General features: G+C 41.7%; 1 protein-coding gene across 3 annotated transcripts in view; it reads left to right on the forward strand.

Annotated features, from left to right (window-relative positions):
- The window catches only part of ntrk3a (neurotrophic tyrosine kinase, receptor, type 3a), a 157,404-nt gene that overhangs the window by 98,922 nt on the left and 32,954 nt on the right, over nt 1-25,528 (forward strand). For all 3 annotated transcript variants that reach the window (XR_004333207.1, XM_032524314.1, XM_032524315.1), the window contains exon 13: nt 23,518-23,706. Coding sequence is in view for 2 of the 3 variants with exons in the window: in XM_032524314.1 (XP_032380205.1) it covers nt 23,518-23,706 (189 nt within the window). In the remaining variant the exon portion in view is untranslated. The remainder of the gene's footprint in view (nt 1-23,517; nt 23,707-25,528) is intronic.

Consider the following 25,528-nt stretch of genomic DNA (forward strand, 5'->3'; position numbering starts at 1 on the left):
ACAATATTTAACCCTTTACTTATAGTAATGTACTTTCACTCTCATGAATCTGTTCCACACATATTCCAATCATACAGTCACATCTCTTTCCACCTTTTGTATGTGAAAAAAGATTTCCAGACCATATTCCCTCTGGAAAATCTGAGTTAATAATGGAGGGGCATTTTCAGACTAGAGCGCCATATAATAACCTTATTAGGAGTGGTGGGAAACACTGCTGGCATGGAGGGTGCATTTATAACCGTCAGCCTGAACTAGTGTGATGTCTCAGTTCTGATGTGGGAATGAACTCAATATCCAGCACAGCAATCATACACTGTAATGAGAGCAATGCTGCTGTTTGTAGTCTGCTATGGTCCTATTACACTATACAGGGTGATGCACGCAACAATGGCACAGTATATCACCACAGTTATTTTTATTGTGCACATGGCAGGGTCAGAGATAAAACAAAGGTTTGACTCTCTATGAGAGAGATCAGATATTTTAGACCCACATAAAATGTTCCACTCCAGCTTGGTCAGTGAGTTCAGAGAAGTTGTGCCGCGCTATATAGCAACGCTTTGTCCTCCCTACAATGACTTCTTCTTCTGAACCAGAACCCATGGGTAGATGGATCCTGTTGGCTTACAGCTCAAGGCAGAGGCCTACAGGCTGAGATGCAAATCTGCTGCGTCAAATGTGTTCTAATTACAATCATTGCACGCTAACCCTTTGAGCTCCGCCTTTCACTGCACATATTAAAGAACATAGCATGTGACGAATACATATTGAACCCTAGGTGCAGAAAATGAAAGAAGGTCACTGTCTCCATGTCAACACTCACCACTCTGTTGCTGAGTGCCTCTCCTCTGGCGGAAATGTTGTCTATGGTGTTATGAATCTATGAACGCCAACCCTTCAAGTACAGGTGAAGAGCCGTAAAGTAGATCTCTGAATGTGTATTTACAGTATTTGCTGATGGTAGCTTCAACATAGATTTAATTTGTGTGTATTATTGTGTGGAGATATGATACAGTATGACTTTGCTGTAGGACCAATTCTACTGAATTTACTATGATCCATTATAATACAGCTAATTCCATTCCTTACCAGCTATTACATCCTGCTCCTATTAGTTTAGGGACTGTCCTTAATTTGAATACCAGCTAAAGTGAGAAATATAAATATGGACACCAGTTTCACAATATACTTGCTCTCTGATTTCCACATCATGTGTCTGCTGCAAGCTGTGACATGATGACTTGGACAGGACACACACACACACACACATATGCACACACACACACACACAGACCCCATGTCTTAAGGGCACACACCATATCAACCATCTGTTGATTGCATCCATCTGTTCATTTAGTGCTGCCTTACAGCCAACCACATTACTGCCTGTAGGGTGAGTTTGCACTTCCAGACACACACACACACACACACACACGCTGGCGTTTGACCTGCGGCACACACAGTGATAAAGTGTGTTGATATGGAGTCTCAGACACTCAGAATGGATGCTTTTTAAAGAAGACGGAGCCAAGCAAAAATCTGATGATTCCATTAAGTCGCCATAAATTCTGCTCATACTCTCTGTTCTTATGTTTTAGGAGGAAATTACATCTCTATTTTCTCCTCAGAAGGAATATTGTCATCTTTATTACACTGTAATCTGTTTTAGATCCAGAGAGGACAGAGAGATGCATGTCTGTCTGTCTGCCAGTGTCTGTCTCTCTCTCCATCTCTGTCTCTTTGAAGCTTTATTGACACGATGCTATCTGTCTCCTGGAAGTGGAAGAAAGCAACACATGAGGCTCTGCTGGTGTATCTATACTAAAACTCAGTCAAAAGAGTGAATAAGCAAGCATGTGTACACAAAATAGCATGTCACATATGTATAGTATGCTTTGCAGCCATAGAATCTTTTACAATATACGATGCGTTTCAGTGGATTTGGTTATGTTCCGGAGCTGAGGCTCAGATTTAGGTTTAACTGACTGTGCTGAATTCCACAGAAATGTGTATTGACTGATTTTAATTGAGAGCATTGACATGAAACTTGTGAGTTTTTATCATTTGATATGTCTAGTGATGGCCAAATGAAGCTTCATGAACTACATAGAGTGCTAGGTGTAAAGAAGGAACGACGACTCAGTGTGTTTTCATCTCAGAGAACAGAGAGCGCTATCTAGTGGGCTCCGGAAATTAAAAAAAAACGGTTCATGGAGGATCATTTGGAAAAGACAATGGGCCTTATTTTAACGATCTAAGCAACTGGCAGACAGCACATAGCGCAGGTGTATTTAAGACGTGTCCAAATCAACTTTTGCTAGTTTGACGGCGGACAAAAGGGTCCGTGCACCGGGATCAGGGTTCAAAAGGGTTGTACTTAGAGTCTTCATTAATTCTAAGTGTGTTTTGGGCGTAACATGCAATAAACCAATCAGAGGTCATCTCCAATTCCCTTTAAAACCCATGATGGGGGATTCGCTTATATTTTTTATTTGTAATCTTTTGCATGTGTGTGCTGCTGCGCTTCCCTGTGTGTGTAACAAGCATAGTGTGTGTAGAGAAAGACACAGACGCAGAGAGACAGAGATACAGAGAGACTAAAGAGACAGAGACACAGACAGGAAAAAGGACAAAGGGGGGGTCCCCCTGTTCTATTGTTGAGGGAATTACCTTTTCAGAGGGAATGGGATTCATTTTGATAGCTTTCTTTTGGGCATTGAGTTGAATCATAGTCTCATGCTATAAAGCACCCCGTGAAATGGACAGGAGGGAATTAAAGTGGTAGAAAGAGAGGGGGGAATCAAAGGAGAAAAGGAAGCGAGGTGGTGAGAAGATGTTTGGGTTTGTTCAGTGTTGGAACTCTTTTTGTTGTTTTGATGTGAATTACAGTCTCTTTTTACCGTACCAGCACAGGTTACATATTTAGGTTTAGCTTCTCATTGCCACGCTATAAACGGGTGAAATGTTATTGCCTTTTTTTTTTACTGTGGGACCTGTGCGACCAGCTGGCCTGAGGCTAAACAGACGAGCTAAGGACACAGCCAAAGGCAAGCTGGACCTTGAAATACCACAGAAAGATTAGAATACACCAGCATACACTGAGGAGTTCATCATTGAAACATTGTAAAGCTCTCGACTCATGGAACTGTTTCATACATACACACCTTGATCCTTTCACCAACGGTTTTAATTGGCCCGGTCTCTAATTAGCACCAGGTCAGAAGACTTGAGAAGGATTTAAAGGTCCCATGACATGGTGCTCTTTGGATGCTTTTATATAGACCTAAATGGTCCCCTAATACTGTATCTGAAGTCTCTTTTATATAGACCTTACTGGTCCCCTAATACTGTATCTAAAGTCTCTTTTATATATACCTTAGTGGTCCCCTAATACTGTATATGAAGTCTCTTTTATATAGACCTTAGTGGTCCCCTAATACTGTATCTGAAGTCTCTTTTATATAGACCTTAGTGGTCCCCTAATACTGTATCTGAAGCCTTTTCCCCAAAATTCAGCCTTGGTGCAGAATTCCAGCCACTAGAGCCAGTCCCACAATGAGCTTTCCTTAGTTTGTGCCACTTCTGAGTCTCTAGCTTTGAAGAGGAAAGAGGTGGAGGGTGGGGGGTGTGGCCTTGACCAACTGCCACTTTGCTTGTTTGAAAGCCATGACGTCTCTCTCGCAAGGGTGGGCCAAATTCTTTGGGTGCGCAAAGCAGAGAAAGGGGAGGTATCCTTGCCCCTTATGACCTCATAAGGAGCAAGATTCCAGATCGGCCCATATGAGCTTTCATTTTCTCAAAGGCAGAGCAGGATACCCAGGGCTCGGTTTACACCTATTGCCATTTCTATCCACTGGGGGGCCATAGGCAGGCTGGGGGAATGCATATTAATATTTAAAAAACCCATAAAGTTAAATCTTCATGCCCTGGGACTTTTTTGTGTAAATGAAAAGGAGGAGTGTCAGACAGCCTGTCATGTGGCCTGCTCTCATGGTGTTGTTGAGACAGGCACACTCATTTGCACACTAACCTCTAATTGAGAGGTCGGGTATGCAAAAATTAATAAACATTTTCATTTCATTGTGTGAGCAGTAAGTAAGTCAAAGTAAATGTGCGTAACAGAAGTTGGGATTTGTGTGACACTACCACGAACATTTTTTATGTAGAGCAAGTCCACACACTCAGACCCAGAATTTTCACATGAGCAACGAGGGCAAGAAAAAAAATCCCCTTTAACGGGTAGAAACGTTGAGCAGAGACTGACGGCTTTGGGGGGAAGGCCATCTGCCTCGACCGGGCACACAGAGATACAGCAAACTGTTTCTGCCAGAAATCTTGTTAGGACAGAACCACTTGGTCAAGTTTAGGAAACAAGCATGTTTGGGTTAAAATAGACTCTTTCTGGCAGAAAGCCCTGAAGACTAACTTCTCCGTGTGCCTGGACTGGTTGGGTTAACATACAGAGATAGAGAGAGGGGGGGGGGCTGCTAATGATAGTAGCAGCCGATATGCATGGGTTTATGCCCAACAAGGTGTGCATTACCAGGAATTAATTGGACGAATACAAGGTTACCAATGTCCATTAATTACCTGACAATGGACACCTCGAAGGGCAATTACTCGCTAACCCTTGGTCAATAGCCAGATGACATTTTCTGAGGTCATTAACTTCATATTTGCATGCGTTTTACAATCAAAATCTAAAGGGTTTTTTTCAGTCAATAACTGTTTCCTTGGTTACACCTGAGGGTTTGACCAAAAACTGGAACAATCCTTCCCATCCCACAAGGTTCTTATGCAATGCAAACGTTGGTCACTGCTCCAGGGAATAGGATAGACCTTAGATACGACATTGCACGCTTAGCAACGAGAGCTATTTATAGTCGGCTCAGCTCAGACAGCTGCGAGCCAGAAAGCTAACGCTATGCTAACACGATTTTAAGTCAATAACAATAAAATAATGGGACATATATGGGAGCTGGCTCCCGAGAGCTTTACGCATCACGGTTTGTTTGTACTGTATAAACTGATGTATTCCCTAAACAGCTAAATCTGTTTTTAACCCACGTGCCAAGATGCTGTTTATCTTTCCGCTGTACAACTAGGACCAGGTCTAGGACTGTGACTAGGACCAGGACTAGGACCTGGACATACCTATCTGCGTTCTAAGTAGAATGTAATCAGTCTCCTGATCCATTTATCCCACAATAAGTCTTTGCTACGTTCAGAGCAGTAATGAACTTCTATTGAACAATAAATTTTAAACATAGCTTAATGCAAAGAAGTGAATTAAAAAATATATCTTATTACCATAATTTTAGAGCGGTTGGACCCACTGTGTGAAATACAAGTAAGCAGGAAACTGCCCGATCACATTCAGTACATCCTTCTGGTTCTGTGGTGCTGATATCTGACGCTGCGCTATACATCCAAACCTATGGCAGACCTCCTGTTAACCCCATGCATCCCATCATCCCAGTCTCATTCCTCACTGATGGAAAGTGCAGCTGTACAATAACATCATCCAATAATACACTTCACTTCAACTTAAATTATGAGCAAAACTTCACAGAGATCTTGACTTTTTCTCAGCCTGTGTTGCCCTGGGTCGGGTCATGGTCTCTGAGAAAACCAGCTCAGACTGGCTCCACATTGTACTCAGTCAAATCCGGTTTCAAGGGTCCTGCTGTGTTCCTCAGCTCCATGTGTCAATATAATCCCTTTCAAATCAGGTTTCTTTTTTATGGTTTATTTATGCTTTTCGAGTTGGAGTGGGTTCTCCATGGGTCCACTTTGGATCGGTGAAGACTCGTATTGCATTGTGAACACATCGCTAGCCAGAACTTGTTTGAAGTGTAGAAGGAGAAAGTGATGAAATAGAAAAGAGAACGCATTCTTGACTCTGTTATTTCTGACCGTGTCCCAGATCAGAGGACCATCTGCTCTGGTGTTTTATTAAAAAGCAAAGGGGCTCCTCAGAGCCCGCTTTACTTATTCACACCCGGACACTGAGTGACGCTGGCTCAGCCTGCATCTCTGGGATCCCTTTCTGACTTCTGGGTCCAACCGCTCTGAGGTTTGCACAGATTTAGCTTCTCCACACTTTTATTTTTGATTATCATTCCATGTGATAAAACAAAAATGCCAAAATCTCTTGCATTCATTCTACAAGAACTTAATCTGGGATGATGCAGTATATAGTCTACGAATATCAGAATGTTTTTCTAAGCCAAGTTAATGACATAATTATTACTTGATATCCTGGATAGTTGGAATTCAAAGCATATTCTGGCTCTTTATGACGAGCTGTTCATTCCTCGGGGCTCAGTGTAACCACCGTGTCTCTGTGATGCAGAGCTACTCTCACAGATCCAAACTGCAGATGTGGTGATGTTTCATAATCAACTCCACTCAGCGAGTCCCGACGCAGCAGTATCACGGTTTTCTGTTCTTCATTGGATTTTTGAACAAAAATGGAGTTCTGAAGCATGAATGTGGATCTTCACATTATTCATGCTTTCAGCCCTCTCTCTCAAATACTACACTCATATCCAGCTCATTTGCATTTGCAAAGACGGAAACACAATGCCAGCCAGATTACATTTTTATGAAGATAACGAGGTGAATATTTACAATGTGTATGCAGGTTTAGTGTGCAGGCCAATAATTGATTGCCAAAAAGAAGGTATAGAGTATATAGGCTTACAGGGACAGACTGGTGGTCAGGTTCTGGTGGCACAAAACATCTTTGATGATCTGACATGAAATGAAGCAAGGGGGTTAGAGATATACTACAATCTGTTACATTTCCTGGATTGAAAAACTATTGCCAATGAACACAATTCAGGCAGCTATCATATATCTTTTAAAATGTATTTGGCTAAGCTAATTATTAGTACCTAAGATTTTAGCTTAATGTAAAGGTCTCTTGTCTCTTTTGGGGAATTATGGATGGTAATTAAGACCAATTAACACCAGCTTTGATGGTAACATCTAAACTAGCTGATTTCTGATGGATGCTCTGTTCATATAATGTCAGCTTATTGGACAAGCAGAATATGTATATGAGTTTCAGGTAGATATCGTTATAATAGTGACTCCAAGTCAGGTGCATGAGCACATTAGCTCATGAGCTTAGCAGTCTCCTCTACCAATTGCGTAGCATAAGAAGTGATTAAATGATGCTGAGCATTAAGACACTGATGACTTCAGTAGTGAAATATTACCAAAGCAGCACTAATTGTGTGTCTCCAACAGGAAGCACTTTCATAATGTGGGAAACTGTGTGGCTAATGTTTGCTCTATGATCAGACTTCAAAGACACATTCATTGGAAACGTCTCCTCATTATGTTGAAAAAAAACCACATCATTCAGATGTTACTACATTTCTTTGAGACATATTTACCGTTGCAATTGGCATTTTTGGAGTGTTTGCAAAGTGTTTTTCAGAGTAAAAGAAGTATGCAATGCACTGACTGAAGGTAAGATATTCTTCTAAAGAAATGCAACATGGACCTTCATTTGGCTGCACAAATGCTCAGATGACTAATAACAAGAATACTAATAATAGACCTGTATACAGTGTCTGTACATTTTTGCCGCTGTGTTGATTTTGCTCCTGAAATTGTAATTAAGCATGTGAAATCAATACCTGACAAGAGAGAAAAACAAATAGAAATAAAGAGTGACCCATAAAGTTCTCGTCCACATGAGTCACAGCAGATGAATGTAGGTATTTATCGTGTACACATTCCCTTAAGGAAGGCTGCATGCTTACTGTTCATTACCATTTAAATGGGACCATCAAACATACACATAATTACACTCTTAGCTTCCTTCCTTCTCTAATGTTGATTTAAATATTGCTTTGTTACACTGATGAAATGTAGCGCACACACATGCACATGCATGCACGCATGCAAACACAGATAGAGTGCTCACTGGTAATTGCTCTCAGTAGTGAAAGCCTATGGGAAAAGAAACTGGCTCATTACAATTAGAATAAAAAGTTATCATCTTTCCTCATGACTGGCTCAGGAGAACATTAGCAGAGTTCAGAGAGAGGGGATGTGGAATCATTTTGTGTTCTCTCTCTGTCTGGCACATACCAGATCCTCATAGAAATCCCACCGGGGTTTTGTCCTTTTGATATAGGACTCTGGCTAATAACTTGTGTGAATGAATGGCAGCAAACACTCGATGTGTCAGGATTTCTTGGCTCGCATCTACAGTGGAAAGCTCTTTGTATGCTTCAAAACAAATGATGCTGTTTTGTTCAATGAAATATGGGCTATGGGACCGGCCTGTACGCAGCTTAACAGTGTATGTAGTTAAAGGGATTCCTTGACTTTTGTAATTGCACTCAGATGATATCCTCCTCAGACATTTGTACACTATAAAAAGTAATTCCGTTTGTTTTTTAACCATGGCTCCAGTTTCAATAAAAAAATGATTTCTTCAGTAGCATTAAAATACGTCCAAACTGTACCAACACATTGGGAACTTTGCCATTCTTCGTGCCTCACCAGCAGCGGGCTACACATGTAAAGTGAGAGAGGGTGATGCTACAGCAGCGTCTCTAGACCATGGGCGTCAAGGCCTCTTACAGTGCAAATCATCTGTTTTTGTGACACAACTGAAGCGTGGTGTCGCAACATCTTACATCCATGGTTGATGCTCCACGCCCCTGACTTGCAGCTGATTGGATGAACGTGTCACATAGGTCTGGCTGCTTGAGAATTTCAAACCAATGTCATGGCAGATGGAATACAATCATATTATTTTTCGGAAATAGTTCACTGAATCGTGTTTCTGAAATCATTTTAAGCGAGAAATACGACATGCAGTTGCTGAATCTGTCTTCATCTCAGATCGACTAAGGTCAATTTGAAAGATTTCCGTCTACTTCTATTGCATAGTCGCGTCTCGTCCAGCGGATTCATGACACGCAGCATCAGAAATGCATGCATGCACGTTGAAGTTGCTTGACCTCACCTATAGGAATAGAGTGGAGCGCGGTTCTATTCTCTTTACTTGCTGAGCCACTAGATGGCGTTCTGTTTTCAACATACGGTTGACAGCCCGCTGAGTTGTCATTCCTTGAACCTTATTCTTTAAACCAAGACTTTGCTCTTAAAAAGTATAAAAACTAATTTGGTGTAAGATAGATCTGCCTTTTATCTCTACATACAAACACTTAGGCCCTCTGAATAATTAAAAAAAATAAAAAAAAAATAAAGTTTTTTTAAAGAAGATTGTCATGCACACAGAGGCAATGTACCCACAAAACCACAACTCCGGTAAGTAAAATTACAAACGCTTTATTGAAGCACAAACAAAACTCACGGTTAATAGTATATTATATATTAATATTAACAGGCACAGGGAAAGTCCATACACAGGCAATGGTCAAACCCAGGAACACAGGAAAGAAAGATTGCTAGGAAAAACGCCCATAAGCTGTTCACAGAGTAAGCAAACCAGCTTGCTCTGAAGTGAGTGACAAATGGGCTTATAGCCAAAAAGATAGGGGAGACAACGAGAGACAGGTGCACCACCTTAGGGCGGGGAAAGGTAATCACACAGGCGGTGAAGGCAGATAAAGTCCAGGACGTATAAGACCTGAAATCAGACAAGATGATGAGTATCAAAATAAACTCAGTAGAAAAAGTAGATGGAAAACCAAACAGAAAAAAAATTGAATATAAATTAATGACATTGAACTTGACACTGGTGCAAGACGTGACAGAACAATCACATAGAAGATCATATAGGGGCTTTTATCATCCTAAATATTATATCAAATAAACCCTCTTGGTTTTATGTGTGAATTGAGATGGGTGTTAATCCATTGTACACAGCCCATTCTCCATGCAAATGCTCCAGATGCTCCATTAGAAATATAAAGCTGCTGAGAGAATGATGAGTGGTTGGAGATGCTCTGTGGCAGCAGACTGAAATGGCAGCAGTGGGGGTTGGCTGGAAGCAAACAGGAGTGCTTTGTGGTGGATAGATCTGTCCTTCACAGGACCCTGGGAATGAAGCTGACAGAATTATACAGAACGGATCTCCAGACATCCACATACAGTACATACATGTAAGAACCACCCTTAGTTTATGTTAGTAGCATTACTCTGTTAGAACTTACACGTGTGAACAAGAAAAGGCTTGACACTACCGGTCAAAGGTCTGGGGTCACTTGCGAATTTCCATTCCACTCCATTTTAGACAGAATACCATCAGATCTGAGTGGGGGGGCTGATTTTTAATGCAATATCTACATTGCCCATTCATCCAATGTTCCAAAGGCTCATTCTGTTTACTAATCTGATATCATTTTAAAAAACTAACTAAGAAAACATTGGAGAAACTTTTTGCAATTATGTAAGCAAATAATATAATCTGAAAACTGCTGCCCTGGTTAAAAACAATGTAACTGATCTCAGCTGGTATTCTGTCTACAATTGAGTGCAATGGAAATGCATAAGTAACCCCAAACTTTTGACCGGTAGTGTATATTGTTATAAATACTTTTTTTTAGAACTGACAATGGAACAACGAAGTTATGATGTTATACATTACATAACTCCTTTAATGAAAGATAGGTAAGTTCAAAGTCAATTGCCTACCAAGTTCATGTAGAAGTACTACAGTGCATCAACACTATTGTTCATTGAATTTGAAATTAGTAACACAAAACATACAACACATTACATACAACAGGGCTGAACTGGGAATTAAACAGCAGACCAGGACAATACCGCCACATTCACAACGGCCCACGTTAACTACAACTTCAACCAGGAGGGACTTAGAAAAGAGTAATTCAATAAATGTAGTTGACATAATACACAATAGTAAAGTTGAAGAAATATGAGCATGAGTCTTTGGTGGCGTCAGTCTTTTAAGGGGGACGTGGTGTCAGGAATCTGCCCCAGATGGATTCTGTTGGTGGGGGTGAGAGGATGAAGAGAGGATCAAATGTGGAGCTCTCTGGGAGGACACTGGGCACTGGCTGGGATGAAATCCAGAGGTGATGGGAGGGGTCACATCAATCACACACTGACAGCAGCAGAGCAAGAAACCTTTGGAATGTTTTACAGCAACAAAATGATTGGGTCACAGAGGCCTTGGCCAAATGTGATTGGAAGAATGCCCTCAGTCAGCTGATTGGGTTTGAAGCAGGAAAAGGGAGAGATTATGTCAATAAATTGGACAGTTTCCCTGACTGGAATTCATTTTCTACCCTTTGGACACATCAGAATGCTGCTTTATTTATTAATGTATTAAGTCAAACCTGTAGAAACTGAAATGCAATTTGCAATTCCCTTTAATACATGAAAGTGAAAAATTACCTTTTATATTCACAAAGCAGTGATTGAGCCCTGGAGTTTGGTTTGGTCAGCATTACGCACGTTGAGTCTTTAATAATCCATATTCATGTCTCAGAGGACAAAGTGGCCCCATATCTCACATATGTTTTTGCTGCAAATGTCACTTTTCTATTATTGTTACCAATAATGCATTTCTGTCACTATTTATTCAACAAAACATGTTCCTGTCTTTTTGGTGGTATTAAGAAAATGAAATCAGAATGTGGCATATACATTCTGCTTTCCAATCCAATGCACCATGATTTATGAAGACAGACCTGGAGGTTCTGTCTCTGTCAATGTCTCTGTCTGTATCCTGTCTTTCTGTCTGTCTCTGTCTGTCTCTCTGTGTCTGTCAAATTCAAATTGCTTTATTGGCATGAATGTCAGAAATAACAACATTGCCAAAGCATCAATGATAATAATCTGTCTCTGTCAGTCTCTCTGTGTCTGTCTGTGTCTGTCTCTCTTTGTCTGTCTCTGTCAGTCTTTGTATGTCTCTCTGGTCTGTCTCTGTCTGTCTCTCTCTGTTGGTCTCTGTCTGTCTCTCTGGGTTGGTCTCTGTCTGTCTCTCTGGGTTGGTCTCTGTCTGTCTTTCTGGGTCTGTCTCTGTCTGTCTCTCTCTTTCTTTCTCTCTCTGTTGGTCTTTGTCTTTCTCTCTGTGTTGGTCTCTGTCTTTCTCTCTGTGTCGATTTCTGTCTGTCTCTGTGTCTGTCTCTGTCTGTCTCTCTGGGTCTGTCTCTGCCTGTGTCTCTGTGTCGGCCTCTGTCTGTCTCTCTGGGGCTGTCTCTGTCGGTCTTTGCTCTGTCTGAGTCTGATGATTTTTCCTGACAAATATAGATTGATTGATTGATTGATTGATTGATTGATTGATTGACTGGCTGTCCAGTTGCCCACTCATCAGTGAAAATAAAGACACAGAAAAGTTAACTTTGTAGGTTTCATTGAATATTTATATACAGTAGATAGATAGCAACATCTTTGAACAATATGTCATGTGTAGCTACTCTTTAGAATGACATAATTTGTCTGCACTTTCACACACTTACAAATCACTGTTATGATGTGACATTGCTACAGTTATGGTGCGGTTGCTCAGCCATGACACCAGGTGTCTTGGTTTTGGCTCAATGTTAGCAGGTTGAATCAACACAATTATTTGAATTGTTCCATCGGAACACAGCAGGCACAAAGTGCCAAAACCACCTGGTTTCATCGACATGAAACAGCGTGCGGAGATGAATCAGAGCAAGAGCATTCATCGCTCATTGATTTCACTTCTTAAATCCTCATCATTCAGAAGGGAAGCTGGAGATGAAAGGTACGATCAAGGTAAAAGAGGAGCTGAAGGCCACAGTTTGTTCACTGTAATTCATCCTTTGTGTGTGTGTGTGTGTGTGTGTGTGTGTGTGTGTGTGTGTGTGTGTGTGTGGACCAGGTTTAGCTACATTTGTGGGGACCAAAAACTGTGAATACAGTATACTTATGGGGACCTGACAGCTTTGTGGGGACAAAATGCTGGTCCCCGTAACGTTAAAGGGCTTTTTGAGGAATAAGACTTGGTTTTAGGAGTAGGGTTAGAGTTAGGTTATGGTTAGGGTTATGGTTCGGGTGAGGGTGAGGGTTAAGGTTAAGCATTTAGGTTTGATGGTTAAGGTTAGGGTAAGGGGCTAGGGAATGCATTATGTCAATGACTGGTCCCCACAAAGATAGCCAGACATGACTGTGTGTGTGTGTGTGTGTGTGTGTGTATGTGTGTCTGTGTGTGTGTTTGTGTGTGTGTGTGTGTGTGTGCGCGTAGGGGGTGCAGTGTCTCCAATGGATTCAAATGAGAACTTCATAGCACAGGTAGAAGAGATGAAACATGGGAAGCTTTCACGTCTTTATGGGCCTAAACTCAGACTGTAATATCAGTATGGATGGAAGCCTGCATTCAGCGGACATTTTGTATCAACGTTTCCTCTTATTCCTCTTAGTCCGAGGACAAAAGTTAAGTATTTAGTAGTATAATGCTTTTAATACAGGAATCCTCTTTCCTTGCTGTACTGGCAATGAAATGTAGTTTCCCTAATCTTTGAAAGCGGAGATGTTGAGCAAAATGTTTTTTATTTGTAACACACTTCTATTGCACTTACACAGCTCTGGTAAAAATAGGGCTGTGTTAAACGAACGCAATAATTAACGTAAATTCTTTTAACGGCACTAATTTTGTTGATTTATGTGATTAATGTGCGTGCAGTTTGGGATTTGGGCCTTGGGTTGCTCCGTAGTTTGTGATGCAGCAGTAACGTGGATGGCTAGCCATGAAAAGGCTTAAGTTGTCATTGATAACATCCAGAGGATCAACTAACCCTCCATCCTCCATCCGCCGTCTGGCTCGCCGCGACCCAGTGAAGCGTATCTCCGGTCTGAAGTACGAGGACCCCGCGGTGTTCTGAAGTGGTCCTGGAGGTCCGTGATGTCATCAGCTAACAGCAAAACAAGAAGAGGCATTTACTGTCCATGGGAACTGAGTAACCACCGGAGTCTCAAACACACCTAAAAAATATCCCTTCTAAAGTACATTTAGAACAGATAAAACCTGTGTGATTAATCGCTAGTTAACTGGGACACTCACGAGAATAAAAGCAATTGAATATTTTAATACAGTGACAGCCCATTAAATAACTGTGAGATTTTAAAGACTTTATAAATAATGACCCTCTTGAGGGATTTTTTCAACACTTTAACCTAGTTGGATAGATCCCCAAACTAAAGATTGACTGTTTGTTGACTATGGAAATGACAAATACAGGAACTATTAATTATATTAAAACATCAAGTGAAAGATGTAGAATTCAAAAGTCCACTGGGTAGATCAGGCAGGCAGTGGTTCAAATTCAGTTCCTTCAAATATTCTGCCTCATCTAACTGCTACTCTTTCACATCAGGAACATAGTTGTCTCTAAGTGTTTGCAAAAGTCCTGGAAGTGTTTTCTCAATGTGTGAGAACACATAGCAGAGCTAATGTTGCCTGGCCTGAGGCGGTCCATGCAGAGTCCCATCATTCATTTCAATCAGACCATTGGGTTTGCACAGTGGGAGAAACCAGCACAGAAAAGCTCAGGCAAAAAATGCAATGGAAAGAGAATTCGCTAGCCAATCAAATATGTGCCAGTGCACCTTCCTGGTAAATCAGTTAGAGTGGGATTCAACTTTGTACTTCAGACTGTTCCCTACAGTATTGTTAAACTCGTTTTGGCATCTTATCAGCACACCCAAACACAAGCTGTGCATTTGTTTTTATTGAATTCAGCGGAGGAGGAGGTGTGTTAACATTCAGACTTTTATTTTATTTTTTTTTAATCTGGGGAAAATCTGCAGAGGTGTCGTTGGAATCCTGCGGTTGCAGACTGCGTGTGATAACCCTGTCCTCATGAGGCGCTGACACACCAACCCGATGATCGGCCGTCGGACAGTCTGGCGAGGTCGGTGACTCGAGTCTGTTTGGTGTGTTCCGTGCGGTCGTCAGTCGGAGGAACAACCAGCTTTAGTTTCGGTTGATTTGACATGTTGAATCGGAAGGCGGGCACTCTGATTGGTGGAGTGCTAACCCGGAAGTGAAGAGCAGCATGAGCGTGACAAACGCCTCTCAAAATCGGACCGAAATTAAACTGACCTTTGTCGATCTGAAATGAAGACAGATTCAGCAACTGTATGGTCTTTTTCTATTAAAATGTTTTCAGAAACACGTTTCAGTGAACTATTTTTTAAATATCAGAGATCGTATTCCGAACGAGCCGCCATAATGGTCTGGCTTTGAAAGTCCGGAGAAGCCAGACCCATGTGACGCGTTTGTCCAATCAGCAGCTGGTTTTCATTTTTTGGGCGACAATACAGTTATGGTGACGTAAGGGGGTCAGCCTCTCCTCTCTAAGCGGAGCTCCCATGGCGCCATTTTAATTCAACGAAGCAGTTAGCATCCCATTGACTCCCATTCATTTTAGAGCCACTTTGACAGCGAATAACTTTACATCTGAAGCATTTAAAGACTCTTTTTGTCCGTTGTTTATTTCTAAAGAAACACAACAACGTAGAAAAGGCTCCATTACATTGTAACTCACGTTATGGCTCTGTAGAAGACATTTTTGTAAAATTAGGCTTACAATTGTGTCATAACCATGCGACTTACTGTTGCATATTCGACAAATCACTGTATTGTCAGGAGAAGCTCGCAGACAGTTTGGACTTGCATCAGCTGTTTAGGTTTAATTGCCAATGTTAACTAGCATGTTAGTTAGCAGTAATTAGCCTGTGTCTATGTTAATGTTAACGAGCATGTTAGTTAGCAGTAAGTAGCCTGTGTCTATGTTATCTCCTAGCATATACCTACCTCTCCGTCTCTGCTGATTGGGAATGATTGAGATTTCTCTTGCACAGCTATCAGAAGACTTACAACTTTCAGACAGGTTGCCCATGTCACATCTACGTCGTCAAGCTCAGCTGGAGGCTGCTCAGTAACGCTCAGCCATCACCGGGAAAGAGCTTCTAATAGACTTCACTGGTCTCCGTCCAGAACAACGGGACCTGTTGGTCCATTTCTTTAACTGTCTATGGTCAGAGCCTATAGTTGTATATCAGCAACACTCTAGTCAAGTTTCCATCCAAATGCAGCGCAGATTTGGCCAGTTGCCAGAAATGGTCAACAGGAAATATGAATGAAAATGTGAATGAATGCTTGTTTCCATCCACCACCTGTTCTGTGAATGTGATTTTATTGGTTGATGGACATGGACAGTTAGTGGAGCTGATTCTCCAGTCAATGGTGAGGGAAGTTAGTCTTCTCCTCACGCATCTCATGTTTTCAGCTCTTCGTGTACGCCATCAGTTATTCACTCCATCTGTTATCCACCCCGACTTTTCAGCCTCAGCAGAAAGAAACTGTTGCATGGACACACACATGGCTGGTACCTAAAGCAACATGAAGCATTCGGTGAACTTGCTGCTGTCAGTCGTTCAGTGCGGGAGGCAGTCACCACCACCTAGGCGGTGTAATCGCTTCAGGTTTGTTGTTTTCTCTCGTCTGTCTACATGGCACTGCTTGGCTGTCAGCCTCTGTGACGTGCGCCTCCTGCTTCCAACAGCCCCCCCCCCCCCCCCACCACCACCACCACCCCCGAAGGCAAGGGGAGGAAACCCAATGCCCCGAGCAGCAAACCAATTACAAAAGGGAGAGAGAGGAAGAGAGAGCAGGGTTGGGTGTGGGGCATGTTGGAGCTCAAGGCTCTGAGATGAGAACGCTCCGGTTGCCTCTATCGCTTAACATCACCGAGATAGAGCGACACAAGGAGAAGACACGTAGCATAGGGAGGAAGATGAGAAATAGCTTGAGTGCAGACAGGGACAGGGAGGGAAAGAGAGGGAGAGGGAGAGAGATAGGTTGAGTGAAGGGGGTTAGACGGAGAGAATAAAGGCTAAGAGAGGCTGTGAGTCTGCTGGGAGCCCAGGCCTCGCAGCTCCAGGGACACTGGCAGATGTGAAAGGTGAAGTAATTAGAAACCATAATTTATGTGCTATCAATTTGTACACTCAGCCGTCCCCTGTGTATCCATGTGTGTATTCCTGGACTGCTATCTTAGTGGGAGCAAGTTTAGGTTTGACACCTTCTGATTGAGGATGTGTTTTCGAAATGTAGTAGTGGCAGCTGGTCCTCGCTCGGAGAGTGGCCAGTTAATCCGCAAACTGGCAGAGTAAAGGTGGATGCTGGGTGGGGCTACTCTGCATGGTACAGTGGCTACTGTTTGTTGTGGCTGAATGTCGTTTTATTTTCATTATGTATTCTGATACTAAACTGCTACCGTTCTAACGATTGAATCGGTCTAATAAACTGAATAACAAACAACATCACATTCACTCACTCATTTAATTAAACATGGCGTCTTGTTAAATTTACTATAACACTTATGCTACACAGATGACACATTAATAATTGATTAATTGTCCACTGTTGGTTACTGGTAGAGAAGGTGCTGGCTCTGACTGTGGTAGACCTAATCATTTTTAATGGGCTTTACATCAAAACTGGGCTCCTGCAGAGGATGGGTCTAAACCCATGGCAAGCGCGGATGTTTTATGGATTTATATATTTTGTTTCAAATCAAAAGCATATTCAAATTCAATCCAATCCAATCCAATCCACTTTATTTGTATAGCACATTTTACAAACACAAAGTTACCAAAGTGCTGCACAGAAAACTCAAACATACAAAACAATTAATGTAAAATATGGTAAAAACTAAATAAGAGCAAATTCAAAGCACACAGATTGCCCCAGATAAGCCGTGCTGAAGGCAGTCACTTTGACAAACGTCTGGCTCCAGGCCCTACCTTGGTAATGTGTTACCGAAGCACAAAGTAGGATTTGCGTCTGATGCAAAAACACATTTTTAATTGATTTAACTTGCGATTCAAGTTAAATTATGCATCATTTAGTTATTTTATATTCACTACATCTTGTAACTGTTGACAAGAAACACACATGCATCTTTGTCATAAAGGCAGAGAGTCACCAAACTCCTTCCAACCGATCTATTGTCCACACTGTTAACGACAAAATGTTAATTCTAAATATATGTTATAAATTCTGCATTTATTGCCATAGTGCTATAGCATTAACAAAAGCTGGATGGTCCTTACTTTGTGAAGCATGCTGTTGTGTGAACATTTAGTTGGATTCACATCTTGGATGCTCCGACGCTCCGAACTGGAAGAGCGACGCTTACAGCTGATCAGATGTATGGATGGATTAGAGATACAGGAGCCAGTCAGAAACAAGTATTCTTACTGGATTCCTTTTAGATTAATGGGAGTAAGAAAGTGTGATTGAAAGACTGTGGCACCAATTGGGCACTAAGGAAAACGGAGCGGGGTGGGGTGGGGTTGGGGGGTCACTAAAGCATGAATCACCATGACCTAAGGGCATCTTGTTTATTCTACAAGTGGATTCTCTGGTAGTTCCTATAAGCCATTAGGGTCTCTGTGTTCCAGTAAAATTACAAGTAATTGGGTACAGATGCTCTTGAAGAGTTCCGTTTTCAGTGCTGACTGCATCACTGCAGCGTGGTTGCACTCTCACATAATTGTGCCATTTTCTTTCAGACACACACACACATTTGCATGTGTTCCTCCCCGAATTGAGTCGAGCATGCGTCACTTTGTGATAAGTAGCCTACAATCTGCTAACGAGAGACTTCTGTAATGTCAAAATGGACCTACTTAACGAAGTTGGTTCACTGCTGGCTACAAGTTAGCATCAAACACAACAAAGGCTGTCAGTTGAATGGTGTTTTGAGCTAACATTAGCAACCAAACAATAATACATAGCTACAATGTTTTTGAAATGATTCCCATCACCTGTTATTGTTTGTAATGAGAAAACTATATTATTTCATGGATTTTTACAAATTTCAGTATGACATGTTATGCTGTAAACTGTTTAAATGGGAGCATGTGCAAATCAAATCTGCACTCGAGTCACGTCGGGGAGTGACAGCATCATTTGAAATGTTTGGGGGTTGTGTTTCCACAGCGTTTAAGTTATTCTGAAATGATCATGCCCCAATGTTGCACAAAATGAATAACATGTCCAGACATTTTAGTTCAGTGTTCATCATAGACCTCTATTTTAAAGAAATGCTTTTCTTTTATTATGAGTATGAAGTAAAACATGGACACATGTCAGAAAAGGTGAGCAACAGTTCAGCACAGTGTATGCTCAGTCTTTATTGGTTATTACACAAGCAGAAGGCTTTAATGCATCCAGTGCTTAGGGGAACTTTTGGGTCTGAAATCCAAGGCCAACTCCATATATGCTGGCTTTCAGACTACTGAAGGGTTTATGTTCACTTCCATCTGGCTCCCCATTGGTCCACTAACATCACTCAACCTCTGACCTTGTGCTCCATGAAATCTAGCTCCCACTTTCTGACACCCTTTATCTTGTACCCCTCTCTATTCCCCCATGTCTCTCTGTCACTCACTGTGTCCTTGCTCATCCATTACCAGCTGGCCGTTCAGCCTACATGTCAGCTTGCCTGACACATGGCCAAAATATTAGCATATGTTGTGCACTAACTGACAAAGGTCAGAGTGTGAGCCCTGAAGCAGCCAACATGTCCGTCAATACTCACGTTCTTTTCAAGTGTTCTTCAGCAGACGTCCAGAACTGAGAGTCCCTGCGGAGGAAAAAGCTGCTACAAGCTTGAGCTGGAAATGATGTACATAAAAAAACAGGAATCTGCAAGCTTGCATATTTATATCAATATGTTCAATAACAAACGCTGGTACACTTAATACATCTAATAAAATGATAATAGACTTGCTGACAGCTCCAAAGCTCACTAACCCACAGGCTGCATCTCATTATCATCTGTAGGCTACACACACATTTGTACTAGGAGTAACAAGTTGGAGCTAATTCTTGACAAAATATAGAAAATAAGTAGCTTGGGAAAACCCTGACGAACTTCCGGCAAATGTGAGATTTGCTCTTCAAGTCAGCATATAATATGTTCAAGTGAAGCACATTTCCAATTTTTCCAAATTGAGGCACCAATCCCAACCGTTGAGGTTTTTTTTACACAATGACGATGACAGCTTTTTGTTTCCATTCAAAATGGCGGCCACCGAAGCGCAGCAACCTGTTGATGTTGCTGTTGTTGCTAAGTCACCCGGATTGTTGGTCTGATTGGTGGAAGGACTATTCAATTGAGCGGTGTCCGTTGGTGACGCCCCTTTGGCTGTGAATGAAGCTCGCCCAGACCCTCTCTCAGTTACAATTGAGAATGGTAGCACATAAGCATATTTCATAAAATGTTGAACTATACCTTTTCATGACTCACAACCTTGTATCTAGCCCCCTCCTAAGCATACAATTTAGACTTGTACCTCCACTCTTACAGTAGTATTTGTTTTCCGTTTTTGGTTTGTAACGTACATTATAACCTCTACGGGCCGAAGGACTTTTTTATCTCTGGTTAGACCAGGAAGTGGTCAAGACCTTTGCACATCCCTGTGAACCCGTTCATGAGAATGCATTGCCTTCTGAGGTAAGTAGTGCTGTAAGCTTATTTGTGTACTGTAGTGACTGTTAGCTTACTCTAGTAAACATAGTAAAGTGTAAAGTATGCAACCAGTCCTCCAAACCATACAATGATATAGGTCTGTTATTCTCACCCTCTTAAATGCTGCAAGGGAGCGTTTCATGAATTAGTGAAATACATCCTTATCTCTAAACCAGAGAACTTAATGGTCGCAGTTTGAAACACGTCGTTAATGTTGATATATAGGTATATAGGTTGACATTGCTGCTGGGAGGGCAGTCTCAAGTTAAGTCCATGTTTGACTCTCCGGGTCTCTCAAAATCAGTTAGTAGTTGGTCAACATTTGTCGTGTAGGCAGAAGCTCAGCACAGATTGTCTTCACCTCCATTAAATATGCAGTAGGTAAAAACTATAAAACTAAAACTGCTGTCATATTTGCTGAAACTGGCCCTATGTTCAAGTAGAACTACATGAAGCAAGTCATTTACTAAAAAATATGCGGCTCCTCTGGCTCCACCTACAGCCTGTAGTGCGATTTGCAAAAATCCACCGCTCCCTGTTCTGATCCTCCAATCAGGGCCTGCGTGTCAATAATCACTGCTCAGGCACACGCAGTCATATCCCCTCGTGGGGGGAGGGGCTTAGCAGACCGTTTGGGCTTTAGCAGAAAAGGGGGAGGGACTGAGAAGTTGTCGACTCAAATTCTTTGGCTAAATCCTGGATCTTCACAATCCTACATACAGCACCTTTAACTCACTGTGTGTTCATGTTGTCAATGCAGACTTAACGCTTGCTATTTTTGTGTTCAAGGTAAGGAATCACTCTGCATATTACTCTAGTCGCAGGTATAAAGTCTATAATTGAATCATAAACCTGATAGGTGCTCTCTTTTCAGAGCTCATCCTGTCACCCTCCCTCCTCTCATTCCCTAAGTCATCCTTTTAGTCTTTCTTTCACAGGTTCATGTATTTATTTCTTTTCTTCCTCACTTATCACCCCCCCCCCCACCACCCACCCCCCCTCCCCCCACACACACACACACACACACACACACACCAAATGCGTCCTTGTTTTCTGTCAGCTGTGAAGGTTAGCGTTGTTGTATTAACTGCAGGCTGATGTGTTCACTTCCAGCAAAGAATCCTGACAAGTCCACATCAGTCCTTCTCAACTGGTGCGTGGGACTCTTTAACATACAGCACACTCTACACAGTCCAACAATGACACTAAAATGCAAAAGGACTAGTCAAAGCGCTTCTACATAGTACAGGAACCATTCACCATTCACACATTGTGGCCACTTGCTCATCAGATACACACTCACACACATTTACACTCCGATGGTGCAGCATCTGCAACTCGGGGTTCAGTGTCTCACCCAAGGACACTTCAACATGGGACTGCAGGGCCAGGGATCAAAGCACCAACCTTCCAATTGGCAAGCGACCGCTCTACCACTGATCCACAGCCACCCGTATGGTTATGATTCCCAATTCAAGGGCTGCAGCACAACCCAGAACCGATAACAGCTGCGGAGGACACCGAATAGAGGATATATATATAGATCTCAACAAGAAGCCACATATAAGGATTAATAAACATGCAGAGCACAACAGGTCACCCGAAAACATGGTAAACAGGTTAGCTCACGGTATATGTAGTAATTACAGTCAGAGATGCCTTGCATGTGTGAGTAGATTTCCAAATCAAGCCCATAAACCTCTAACAATCTATACTGATCACTAAATTAAGTAGGAGCCTTATAGACAATAAATCAAGTAGTGATGGTTGTTATAAAACCAATGACTAGTTATAACTGTGGAACTGGTCACCCTTGACATTTCCTTTGGTTTTCTATGATCAGATGAGCTCCTGGCCGAGGCATGTTTGTAACGTTTTTTATTGTAAACATATGTTCTACACATATTGTACATGTGTAGAAGTGTAGATACATTCATTTGGCTGTTTCTTGGTCAAGAGCAATTGCATGGCAATGGTCTTCTGTTTATTGAGGTCAAACAGGAGAACAGATGTTATGTGTGTGTGTGTGCGTGCGTGTGTGTGTGGTGTGTGTGGTGTGTGTGTGTGGTGTGTGTTTGGCGCATCTCAAACCACTGAGGTGACGTTAAAGCTTTCTCCATTCTGACATTCATCGTCATAGCCATCCTTCATGTTGACAAGATAACAAGAGTAATTGTCCTTTTTTATATTAAGGAAGCCTCCTGTATCCCTAATCCCTGTCCCCTGCCCCAATGAACCTTTTTCTGCCTGTATGCCATAATTTTTCAGCTTTGTCAAACTTTCTTTAACCCCTCCTCTGACACCCGTCACTGTTAAAATCAACACAACTGAACAAAGCCTTGTCCGCTGTGATCACTGGTGTGAAATGAACACTGACACAAAGTCGCTCTAGCACACTCACTTGAGTCTAATCACATCTAATGTCAGCTGTGACATGAACTCACAAGTCTGACAAGTGTTGTCTGCAGTAATAACAGTTTGGAGTTCATCAATGATGTTGTTTTCCAGAATATCTAGAAGGCGTAAAGACTTGGCTTTCTCTGGGGTCTTGGACAGGAAATGCAGTTGGCCCTGGAACATGAGAACTATTAAACATTGGATCTAGGGCCAGTTGTTGGTCTTTAGTTCTTTAAATCATAGAGTCATCTCCTGCATTTGGGGATTCATCTACTCACTGTCATGGAGGGTCTAATTTGTTGTTTTTATATGTAAAATGGAACATTTTACATCTCTATAGAGGATTTCTCATCAGTTGTTGCATTCTGATTCAAATCTTATAATGATACAAACATCTAGTGGGATCTAAATATGATCCGGACTAGTTGACTGGCTGGTTGATGGTATAGATACCTAACTACCCAGCAGGCCTGCAGGCTCACTGACAGTATCAGAGAAAGCATGATGCACTGACGGATTCTTGTTTGCTAACTGGTAATATTGCAACTGATTGACTGTCATTCCCAAACTACATTTTTTCTTCCCTACCCATCGCATTCCTTCTCTTCATGGCCCTAAACAGTCTGTTGCTCTGTCTTTTTAGGACCAGTAGCAGTGATTAGCGGGGAAGAAGACTCTGCCAGCCCCCTTCATCATGTCAACCATGGGATTATGAGCCCCTGTACGCTGGATGGCGGGCCAGATGCCGTGGTGATTGGGATGACCAGGATCCCCGTCATAGAGAACCCACAGTACTTCAGACATGGACACAACTGTAACAAACCCGCTACCTGTAAGTGCAGACATCTACATAAGGCCCACACACTAACAACTCCTGGGTTAAAAAGGGACTAAAATAATTCATGGGTTATTTTAACCCAGAAAATTGGGTTATTGTTTTTAACCCAACTTCTGGGTTAAACACTACTAAAAGAACCCAATCCCAATCCGTGTCCCTATCATGGATTCAAACCCAGAACCTTTTTGCTGTGAGGCAACAGTGCTGACATGTAGCCCAGAAGTTAGTTGTTCCCTTTTTAACCCACGAGTTGCACGAAAAATGACCTAACGTGGGTTGCTATGCCAGTACGCCTTATTTCAGAAAAGAAAACTTTGTTTTACATTAGATAACCCAGAAAAAGGTAACTTGCTGAAAAAAATAACCCATAATTTTAACCCAACACAAATAACCTAGAAACTGGTTTGAAGATATGACCCAGGAGTTTTTAGCGTGCAAACACTGTGCACATTGTGGTAGTATGGATCATTTAACGTTTTTTTTTTTCAATACAATGAGGCCCAGTTTTTAAGGAGTTGATTGGTATAGCATTGGTACAGATTTTTAGCAATACTTAATGTCCCCATCCCTTAAAACCTTGTTGATGTTCATCGAAAGGAGACCATCCACCAAGTAAAACAACCAGCCTCTTTGTTTGAATAGGATCTATCTTTCTGCTCCTTCAGCACAGTAAAGATAGCAGTAAATGTGGGTCTTGATCCGCTTCCAACCAGTCCGGCGCGATTTAGCAAACAGATTGAACCAACTGCAAACTTAAGATATTACTGATATGACGTTAGTGTGATTATAAATGTGAAACCATATTGAACTTAGTACAAACCACCTCAAACTACCATGGAGATAATTTGTTAACAGAGAATTGACCAAGTGTTTTATATATATATATATATAGAACAACAACATGAGTCTTAGACAGCAAGTGAATCCACAACAAAAAATGAGCACCTTGTTATGATATATATATACAGTATATATACTGTATATACAGTATATATAACAACAACATGAGTCTTAGCAATATAGGTGTAGTTCTACAAAAGCCCCATGGACAGAGTGTCCCATGTAGGCTCAGTCCTTGGCAGTGGCCCGGCTTTAAATCTCTCCAACCTTTACTCTCATTCTTCAGCTGAGGTTAGCTACCTGCCACCCCCCTTCTCCCTCTCTCTCTTTCTCTCTCTCTCCCTCTCCCTCTCTCTCTCTCTCTCTCTCTCTCTCTCTCTCTCTCTCTCTCTCTCTCTCTCTCTCCACTCCACCCTCTGTCTCCATTAAACACAGATAGTACTCTGCCGCAGCAGCAAGCAAATCACTTTTTGCCTCTACAGCCACATGAGTCTCAACAAATCCCCTGGGAGACAATACACACATACCCTCACACCCACACACACACATACACACATGTTGTTGCCAATGGCGATGCTGATCCATCACAAGAGTCACCTTGTGTGATTATCACCAGCTATATATGTCCACTGGAGTGTGTGTGTTTACGGTGTTGCTTTCTCTCATGTGTGATCACACACCCACCATCATCTTCAAAATGTGAGCTCATGCACAACTCACTAGTACACACACAACCACACATATACACATATATAATATGTTATTCCGCTTGTTGGTTTCATAGTTCTCACATGGTTATATGATCTTGTATTCATGAGGCAATACAATTTCATGCTTTTAGTCTAATATGCTATATCGTCCATAATACAAAAATACAAAATACAGTAGTTTTTTTTGTTTTTTTACTATTTATTTATTTTACAATTCATACATCTCTCCTTACTGTCAGTGAAACACAATGTTGTAACTCTTTAGC

This window comes from Etheostoma spectabile, chromosome 8, assembly GCF_008692095.1.
Source record: "Etheostoma spectabile isolate EspeVRDwgs_2016 chromosome 8, UIUC_Espe_1.0, whole genome shotgun sequence".
In the NCBI taxonomy this organism is placed as follows: domain Eukaryota; kingdom Metazoa; phylum Chordata; class Actinopteri; order Perciformes; family Percidae; genus Etheostoma; species Etheostoma spectabile.